Genomic DNA, 10,652 nt, shown 5'->3' with positions numbered 1-10,652 from the left:
GAATCAGCTAACTCCTTCCTGAAGCTGCTGTTATCTTTCATGTAACAATCCCTAAGGCAATGGTACAACACAGATTCATGTTAGACTCCTCTGGCTCAGAACATCTCCCAAACCACACCATCCTGTGGCTACCTGGAGTGTCCTCCACAATCAAAGTAACTCCAGTCATACCCTTTCTGCCCCAAGCTCAAGGATACTTGTTTTGAAGCAACTTCTAAAGACTATAATCCTGAACAGAGCAGAAAACAGTCTTTTAATAGCTTTACAAGCTCATAAAGACAAATATCTTCTCCCAAGAACAAACAGGCAGAACATTCCACTCCTACTCTTAAAACAAGAAGTTGCTGTAATTGAAGGGAGTGGGGGTACAACGCAACTGTCCAGGGAAAATAAAAAAAAAAAAAAAAAACCAACAAAAAAGCCCAGACACTTTGCCTACAACAGCTTGCAAAGGTGGGAGATGAGAAACCAGTGTCTTCCGTAGACATTAGCAGTATCCAGCACTTTCTGATTTAACAGTGGATGTGACCACTTCCCTCTCCTAAAAATGGTACTTTTAAATGAAGTCTGTTTCTGCTGTGAAGAATTGAGGCTTTAAAGGAAAGCTGCTTTTTGTAAAAATCCCTGAACACTCTTCCTAATAACTCTTTCTCCCTTAACACCATGCAGCTTCCCAAGATGCTGGTCAGTCTTGGGGAGAGTAGCAAGAAATTTGAATAATTTTTGTTAGTAACTGAATAAACTTCCTCCCAGGTCTGTACAGGATGATGAGATACCAGACTGGAGCTAGGAACCACAAGGATTTAATTTCTCTCCTCAAAGAGCTGTAATGAATACTTAAATATTACTATAACCACCCCAACCCTTATGCCTTGTACACTTTAGCAAAAATACAAGCTATATAGCCCTGCCTACTTCCATTTTAGAGAAGCCTCTCCCTGGGGAAATAGCCATGTTTTCCCTTTTATCTTCAGAGTGTTGGATTATTGAAATGGGAGAAGAGATACTCTAGTAACAGGTAGCCATGCTGATCTGGGGAAGAGAATTCAAACTTGATCTATCAAGTTTAGGCTCTCCCTGGGGTACAAGCATTCATCGGCACTGAACAGACAAACCTACCTGCAGAACAGACTGCTTCAGCCTCTGTTCTTATGGGGCAACATCTGTGCAGCTGAATTACGTAAGGGACATCTTTGCTGTATGAAGTGAGACAGTTTGAGATACAGAAATCTTGGCAAGTATGGAAAAATGATGTCACTAAGATACCCTGATTCAAGCCTCCCACCATGTGTTCCAAATAAAAATGTAAATCCCACTGAAGTTGGTGCAGTTTAAGCACCTGCTCACGACTGCTGACCAGGGGAGGACTGAGCTCCGGTACGCACTCCAGTGAGAATGCTTTTTTTATTTTGATTAAAGCTTTGGAGATTCGGCAATTCAGACATCAGATAAACTCCATCGATACAAACCAACCAAACCCCAACCCAAACCCTTCAGAGCAGGCAAAAGTGACAACTTAAAACCACCCCCTTCCCTGTCTGTTGGTCAAGTGTCTCAACAGCCTGGCATGGCCCCTGGTACGCCGGCAATGTGTTCCAGCAGATACTGCCAGAAAGAGCTCTTTCTTGCTCCAGTGAGAAACCTGTTGAGCTTTTTCTATACGCTATCTTGTAGGGCTGTAATTCACAGGAATATTTTGGCCCAGAAAAGGGCTAATTTGCTTTCACGGAGCTGACCAAAGAGATCACTTGGAGCTGCTGCTGTTGCTGAGAGCTTTTCAGATTAGAAAGTACGTGATCACACCTGGAAACCTCCTGTTAGCGCATACTGAATTTGCAATTCATCTGCCCTCATTTTCAGAGATGCTGAACACTGACAACACACATTGTTACCTGAAAGTGCTCAGCACCTCCATGGAAAAAAAAGAAGTCAACCGTTCCCAAAAGCTTGATGTAGCTGAGGACCTAACATTTCCAATTAGTAAAAAGGAGAAGCAACGCTCCATGAAGCGTCTCAAATTTTGTACCTGCCGAAGTAATTGCTTATGCATAAATAGTTTACACAAGAAACAATTAAGAGTTGCCACAAGAATCTGCCAGATGTGACCTTTTGAAGTACAAGTGAGGAAAGGTTAACGACATTCCTAAGAACTGGAGCTCGAGTTCTGGCAGAATTAGTTGATGCCAGGACGGCAATGCCGTAAGACAGGGATAATGGCGACTCTCCAAAGGTCGATGGTACTGAGCTGCCATGGCACACAAGTGAGTCGAACAGAGGGGACTGGCACTGGAAAAGCAGCAAGTTACCATGGTCCCATGGCTGTCAGCAGATGCCACACAGCAGCAGAGGCATCTCTAACAAGTGTTGCCAACTCAACAGGCTTCATTATCTTCTCTTGCTCAGCTTAAAATACATAAGCACAAACTCTAGCTGTGTCTCCCCTTCCACTTCCCATCAATTCTGATGCCTAAGTCAGCTACTGAAATGCTATAGACGAATGAGGTGGAAGTTTTATATAGGTTAATGTTTCACCAGCCTTCAGTTCCTGGACCCACTCGGGAAGAATGATTCAGACCAGAACTGGGGAGGTGGGAGATACGTAAAGATTACAGAACAAGATTTTATTGCATGACAGCTAGTTTCGTGCAGTCCATGCTGTAATTTATTAAAAAAGCGGTTCTTTTGCAGAAAATTTTTGAATAAAGCAAAAAGTGTCACTCTAGACTCTGTTGAAAGATAAAACCCAGGAAGAACAGTATAACAAGTCAAGTTTTAATAGATTTATAAAATTCATATATACAAAACAGTAAACTAAGTCACCAAAGCTATAAAATACACTTTTTACACATCACAATATAATTTTATCTAGTACACAGTTTTCATAAATTGAAACTATTACAGCAAGTAGCTGCTTCTATCATGGATGCTGTTTTGGTGCTAGAAAGACACTTATGTGAGCAGTCTGGAACTGTGCTTTTACTTTATGCATTTTTCACCTTCTTTTAGTTCGTCACTGTTTTTAAAGTACTTTCCTGTGAACTGTTAGAAAATTAAGGCTAAACTCAGGCCTTTCTTGCCCAATGCAGTGAACTGGTTTAAAAAAAGAATGATATTGCATAGTATGTGTGTTACAATGCATAGGCACCAGAGAGCAAGTAAATTGCAGAATAAAAGATAACGTTAATTGGCTTCCTAGCTACATGATTGTGTCACGAGATAACTTTGTGTTTTGTCAGTTTGCTTTCATACATATTGATTCCATAAACAAGACAACTCATCACAAAAGCAATAAATACTAGCCATTTTGTTAAGTGGAGTCTCCAGAAATACTTTTTAACGTGTATCATCAATTCAAGCTCATTACACATTCCAGATAACGAAACCTGTTGACTGGAAGAACGCTCATTATCCTAAAGAGTTAATGGCTTCAATACGAGTGGGAGTTTGAACACGTTTTCAAACCTAAGTCCACCAACCATGCTTTCCAAGTCTCATGACCTACCAAAAGATCATTTCTCTTCCACATCCCCCTTCTCCCTGCTGTCTTCTCTCAGCTTTTGTGCCCAACCACCTGCACACAAGCTCAGCACAAGAGATTGACGGGAAGTATTAGCAGAGAAGCAGTGCTATTCAAAACCTGTTACTTCCCTCATAGATGCTCTCTCAGGTCCTCCTTACCCAAAAATTTTGCTCTCCATCAGTTGTAGTTTTTATTCAAATAATGGAAACAGTCTCTAACCTAGCCATTCCCCTGGAATACTTCTCACACTCTGGTATCTTGAAGAAAGTTTAAGTAGCTGTTAGAAAGGAGTAAGATGCACTGTCTGGCCAGAGATCTGCGTACTGTATTTTAGTAGAAATTGAGTTTTAGCACCCAGTTACAAACAGACGAAGAGAGATTTACAATGGAAGGGTGTGCAGCTGCAGCAGGGCCAGCCTTGCCGGCCTGCTGCTGTTAATTCACAGCCAATACCTCTCTGGAGTCACTCAAAGCTTTTGGGGTCAATGCAGATGGCATTTCACTTCAATACAGTCAGTCTTCAAGCACCACCAGCTTTTGGGATCTGTTTAGAAAATAGCTCCCCTCTCTTGCTCCCTTCCAACATACTTTGGCTTTTTTACCAGAATGCCCACCTTGGAAGTCAGTGCTGCTCTTTTCTCTGACTGTGAATATTTTCACATCAGACAGAAGATATGACCTTCGGACATATGCCAAGAGCTATGTTGTAATACAGCTCATCAAGCCAGGCACAGAACCACTAAGCACTGACAAATCTAGTACCTCCATACTCCCCACCCAATAAGAAAATAAGCATATCGACACGTAGACAAACTTCAACACTGCTTTCCAAATGCCATTAGAAAGATTAAAAACGTCAAGAATCAAGCTAAAATGTCCAACCACCAAGATGAGCAAAGAGACAGCATCACCTGGTTAGCAGAGCAGCAGTTTCAATATCATCCAAATATCCTGGCTTTACTCATTTCCATCTATGTAAAAAAAGATTAGTGCTAAAACAAAGAAGTGCCCACTTCACAGCACAAAGCAGAGATCACCTCAGCTAATTACAAAACAGGTAATATTCAAAAGCACTAGGTCTTGTGTTGTCTTGCCAATTACTTCCTCACTAGGCTAGACAGTCCTCATCTAGAAGTGTGTGGAGTCAATATTAATTCAGGCCAAGTCTGGCCCAGACCATGCCAGTCTTCCTGATCCATAATGGACGCTCCCTAGAAATCTGTTAAACACTCATTTACAAAAGTAGGCACAGATGTTTTGTAGTTGCTACTGAAACACCCTACCCACCACTTTCTGTGTTACAGAATTAATAAAGAGTGTACTGAGGTAAAGAGTTGGCAGTGCTATATTAAAACCCCTGACTACACCATGTGATTTTATACTAGAAAAGTGATATAGAAGAGAGGCTACTACTAAACTTACAGGAATCAATATAGTTCTCATCATGAGAGATCAGTGTTTGGCTTACATGACAAGCTGCACTGTATGGAGGTGTTATTTATTGCAGATCGTGTTTTGTGTCTCAAGCTGGCATGCATCTAAGTGTCTATCAACCCAGTAAGTACTCCTGAAAATTTGATGACACAAGCAAAGCTAAGTCAGGTGTCAAAACTCACTCCTTGAAAATCAGACGGGCCTTTTACAGAAATCCTGTAGTTCCATGCACCAGCATGATTTTTTTCCAGGAGAACTAAAGAGGTACATACATAGAAAAGACTCCAAAACATGAAGTTAATATCCACAAAGACAGCCATTTAAAGGCAGCAAAGGGCTTGTTTTCTAAAATGATATTCTGTGGAAGGCAGTTGTCTGTCACTAAAGCAAGCTGCTAGTTCCTTCAGTGGTTCCATGTCTATTCTTTTAATTTCTTTAATTCTACAATTCTTTGCAGATTACAGTAACCAGGACTGCTGAATACCTGGGCAGGGTAGGGACACGGGGATGGGAGGATGACACATGGACAGGATGGGACACACTTTTCAAATGCACTGTTTTTCATACCAAAAACTACTTTAGCTATCCTAGTGGAATTACATTTTTGTCTGCAGTGCCACATACAGATGAGCTCTTCTGACTCCATTTCCCTACAGTTTTTTTGCCGTTAGTTTCTCCACTCTGTATGCTTGGCTGAGGTTCAGGCTTTAGTTGGCTCAGAAAGCCTGTAAACGGTCATCTTCAGGAGCTTGCCTAGTTCTAGGTTTTACATAGCAGTATTTTAAAAAACAGAATATATTATCAAGTTAATATGTCAAATAATCTATACTGCCATATTAAAGAAGATCAATTCTTTGTATCAAACTGGAAGCATCTTTGAGTTGTAGTGTAAAGCTGAGTGGCCAGTAATTTCCATTCCATAATCGATATTAATTCATTTTCAACATTAAGAACTACTTCATTCCTTCAAAATGACAACTGCTTATTAAATATGTCACTTACAGAAAACTATTCTTCCTTTTTAATTCCAATTCACCACGTCACCTCGTAATGCCATCTAAGAATTGTTCAGAGAATGACAGCACTGCAATCTGAAGGAATGGTACTGACTGACACGCTATATTAGCTTAAAGCCTATTTTGAGGACAACAAATACAAAGTAGCCTTTGATAAATGACTCCTATTTAGTTAGGTTTTCTACTTAAACTGCAAGATTACATAAGTCTCTCCGGCAAGCACATGCTGCAAGCACTTCCTCTCTTTGTCCGTGCGAGAGACAACCCGTTTGCAACACCCCATCACTGGTCATTGACCTGCGGGTGTCAGAGGAGGGACAGCAAAACGCTGGGTTTGGTTTTTTTTTTTTTAAAAAAGTAGTTGTTCAAGGTCTCCATCTGATTATCATCCTGCCTGTGACCCATTTCCTGACTAGCCAAACGAACAATAAGCCTATAAAGTTAACAAAAAAAGATGTTCTCTCCAGCTGTGTTTAGCTGCAAAGTTCTCCAGGATGTCACTTAAAATAAAGTTTTCTATTTGTTTCTTGTGAAAGGACTAAGCAACCGACCAAGCCTGTCCTGAGATGTTTGTACGACCTAACCTCCCTAAGTTCTGCTTTAGTAATTAACTGATTTACCATAATATGATTTTCTGGCTTTATTATACTACAACTTACCTTGAAAAAAAACCAAACACAAAACCTCTCAGGTGTGGCAAGAAGTGGAGTGTATTTTGCAGAGAAAGCTGCTACTTAAAAAAAAAAAAAGTCCTTTTTACTCATGGGCCAGATCCTTTGCAAACTTGAGAAGTGCTTGACTTTTGCAAGAAGAGTTTCCTGATCTTGGGTTCCCGGTGTGGACGATCACTATCAAAGTTCAGCAGAACACAGAGCCTACAGAGCCAAACTACCGACTTTCATCTGCAGTCTACAGCATCACACTTAGGCCCATTTTATCAATAAAAAGAAGAAAGGCAATAATGGGCCTGAGGTGATCAGACTGGTTTCCTAAAACTCTGATTTAGTGTGCAAAACTGCCGTATCATGCAAAAAAATGCTTGAGAGCTCAATATGAGATATCTCATGCTGTTTCTCTTCCAGGTGCAGATTAAGTTACTTAAAATATAAGTTGCATTATTAGCTCTGTTCAGAGTTTTAAATCTGTAAGGTGACTAAGGATACAAAACCACGGATGAGCATGAAGAGAAAAACAGAACAGGAAATTCCATGCTATGCCTCCCAGGTAAACCTGCAGTAGATTCAGACATAAAACTGAGGTAATTCTTGAGAAAAAATACAGTTGAAAGGGAATGTTTAACTCATTTGAGAAAACAAGCATAATATTAACCCATCTAGAAAATTTAGTGAAAGAAAAAAGCTCACAGCAAACTAGGAAATAAAGCCAAGTCAACCTAGAAGTCAGGTCAGCCCACAATTGCCTCCTCTTTCCCAGTGTCTTGTGTGAAGTGGAAACCACCACAAAGAACTCCAAGAATATCTGAAAGCTTTGAAAATGATGTTAGTCTTCAGTCAAACAAATGGGCTAGCTTAGAGAAACGAACCTTATATGATGAGTAAACTTGCTTGCATCACTGTGTTGAAACATTTACCTTTTCAAATGTAATAATCTTAAGAGTTCCCCCCCATCTGAATATTAGAGTCACGTGACATTTTTCCCCTTCAAGGTTAAAAATGAATAAATATTTAAAAGACAGAGTTGGTCCTGGCAAAAATAAGACTTGTTACAAGGAAGCTAATTCCTGTTTAAGTTTGCTCAAATTTAAGTTAGATTTTCCCATCTGCAACTTTTCAGTTACTTCTGACCTCAATACTGTGCGCGTTACATAGCACTGAAATAGCCACATCTTTTCCACTCTGAAGCCTGCACAAAGAAAGCCAAGAGACTGCTACGTTAGGAAACTACACAAAAATACTGATATGAACATCTGCAAGCTTCAGATGGGAAGAAAGATTCCAGATTTTATCCAAATTAACATGAAAGGACAACGCAACAGGACCTTTTTTGACCACATTTCCCATGGGATTACCAGCTGAAGTAAAACGTTGCTTGTTTTGACATGCCATTACAGGCTCAAAGGGGGTAAGAACTCCAGGGAATCTGCTGACTTTTTACGGGTACAAACAGCCCTCCAGGTTTTATTCTTGGACAAAAACTATGACAAAAATTGCGCAGTAAACTATGTTTGAAAATTACCTAAAGGATAGCACTACAAGGTTGATATAAAAGGCAGATCTTCAGCTTGTCCATGTACCCCACTGTAGTAGAAAAGATCCGATATGTCTGTACACAAAAAAGGCACCTGACAGTTAGTTACACAGATTGAGAGCGCTAGGAAATTAACAGTTCATATCAACATTATTCATAGGCTCTTGCAATTTTACACACAAACCATTGCCCAAAACGGGCAACTCCAAACTTGACTATACTCAGAATTACATGTGCATTACTACAAGCTAAAGATCCCATTAAGACACAGATTAAAGGCTAATTTTACAGCAAGGTCTTGCTGTCCAAATACATCAGTGCAGCTGTAAAACTGGGATCTCTAGGGTGTTCAGTCTTCCTATAAGGTCAGCTGTTGGGAACTAATCAAGCAGCTGCTGTACTACCAAAACCTTCGCTTAAGAGTTTAATCAGCTTTCAAACTTTTGAATATAGATAAAGCCCTGTTAAACGAGATACTGAACCTCCACAAATACTGCCAACTGCAGGTGTGAGAACAGTGCTGAATTTCCATGAAGTACATCTCACTTGAGCACCCACTGTACAGATACACGGTCAGGTGCTCTAGCATAGGCTGCTTCACCAAGGAAATCACTTTTCCCATGATTTAATACCCTTTACACATAGTGCAAAATAAACCCTTCTCTGTATCAGCAAGGCCTTAACTTCCCATCCAATTTACTCCAACACGGGTTTCCTTATACACTTTTAGACTTTTGCCTCAGGAGACTCATGCAAAACCTTCAGACAAGAGCTGTGCATCCACCTTGGTAAGTGGATTCCAGACCCTTGGCAAAGCTGAACATGCACACAGGATCTGGTTATATTCCTAAGGGTTAAGAACAGAACTTCCATTAACGTTCTCCAATACAGCTGCCGATCTCATTACGTTTAGATTAGTTTGATCAATTCAGCACCTCCAAACTACAAAAAAAGGCAGTTTGTACTACTAGTGTCTCTGAAAAATGAGCATATTCATTTAAAACAACGTGTCTTCCATACATGGTTTGTCAGAGATTTTTCTAAGAAGGCAGAAGGTGGTTGTGTTATTCAGCATTCCAAACTAGGTACGGAACCTACAACGGCCATGTTTCAGTAGTGTTTCTAGTCCAAATGATTCAGTAGCTAACATCAACATTTGACTCCTTCGGCCTATAGCTCCTCTGTTTGGACTGGCTAGTTTACAGCATTCCTGAGCCAAGTAATTAGCATGGGTCCTACACCACATGCAAGGGCCATAAAGAAAGGATAAAAACTTTGATCTAACCCTCCAGCAAATTTTAACAGAACTTCGGCTGCTCTCCTTCACTGCAACATAATATCCTTCAGATTCTCTTGAAGGATTGTGTCCTTCACGGCATGAAACACAAAGCGGATGTTTTCAGTGTCTATGGCAGTGGTGAAGTGATGGAAGAGCGGCTTACTACGGTTTCTCCTCTTTCTGTCAAAGCACTGCACCAGATAACGTTGAACATCTTCTAGCCTGTGAGGGTCGCCTTTGAAGTCCGAGAAATACTTCTTAATGCTGACAGTCTTTACCTTCTCTACAAGAAGATCCATCTTGTTGAGAAATAGGATAATAGAAACATTAAAGAAAAGCTTGTTATTGACTATTGTCTCAAAGATATTCATGGACTCCACAAGTCTATTTGTGCGCCTGTCTTCCATGAGAACCTGATCGTATTCACTGGAGGAGACCATAAACAAAATTGAAGTTATTCCATCAAAGCACTGGAACCACTTTTGACGCTGAGATCTCTGTCCACCTACATCCACCATCTTGAAAGGTATTTTTTTAATGATGAAATCATGCTCCACTATCCCCTTGGTGGCTTTTCTAGCCAGCAAAATATCTTGTTTGCTGGGGAAATAATTCTGTAAAAGAAAGGAGAAAAGTGTCAAAAAAAGTTCTTGAAAAATGCTGGCTAATGCTAGAATATTGAAGCGATGGGAAAAACCAGCAAGAGCCATGTTTTTTTAATGAATGAACACTCAACTGAAATGGTCAACAGTCCATTATTTTAATCTCAATACATTAGTAAACAGCTACAGAAGATCCTGAGACATATGAGAATAAAAATATAGGACTAATGCACTTGTTCACATTTTTATCCTTCAAGCCTCTCATTTTCAGGCTCAAGTCTATTTTTTTCATTATGAAATTCTTAGCTACAGTGTTATTGCCATTTAGGTAGTGTTCAGTAAAGCAGACCACCAAGTCATCACTGAAAGGATTTTTTTTTTTAAATCAAATTTTTCACAGTTCATTACTCTTTACAAAGGACATCTTGCAAGCTTTAGTGGAAATGCTTCTTCCAGGTTCACATTCCATGACCAGCGAGTACAGCAATATGTTCTACCGCAGGTTGTAGCCCAGCGCACCGCTGTAGAGAGATTTGTTCTTCAGAAGCTTATCACTGTTACTACTTAGGAAAATCATCTCCCTTCTTTCTCCT

At 40.1% G+C, this 10,652-nt stretch overlaps 1 protein-coding gene across 2 annotated transcripts in view; it reads right to left on the bottom strand.

Annotated features, from left to right (window-relative positions):
* Positions 1–2,751: 2,751 nt before the first annotated feature.
* Positions 2,752–10,652, bottom strand: part of GNA12 (G protein subunit alpha 12) — a 44,411-nt gene continuing 36,510 nt past the window's right edge. For both annotated transcript variants that reach the window (XM_050905722.1, XM_050905723.1), the window contains one exon: positions 2,752–10,071. In XM_050905722.1, coding sequence (XP_050761679.1) covers positions 9,502–10,071 — 570 coding nt within the window. In that variant the 3' untranslated portion in view covers positions 2,752–9,501. The remainder of the gene's footprint in view (positions 10,072–10,652) is intronic.

The sequence above is a fragment of the Gymnogyps californianus genome, chromosome 15, assembly GCF_018139145.2.
Source record: "Gymnogyps californianus isolate 813 chromosome 15, ASM1813914v2, whole genome shotgun sequence".
NCBI classification, from domain to species: domain Eukaryota; kingdom Metazoa; phylum Chordata; class Aves; order Accipitriformes; family Cathartidae; genus Gymnogyps; species Gymnogyps californianus.
This window is presented reverse-complemented; position numbering and strand designations above follow the sequence as displayed.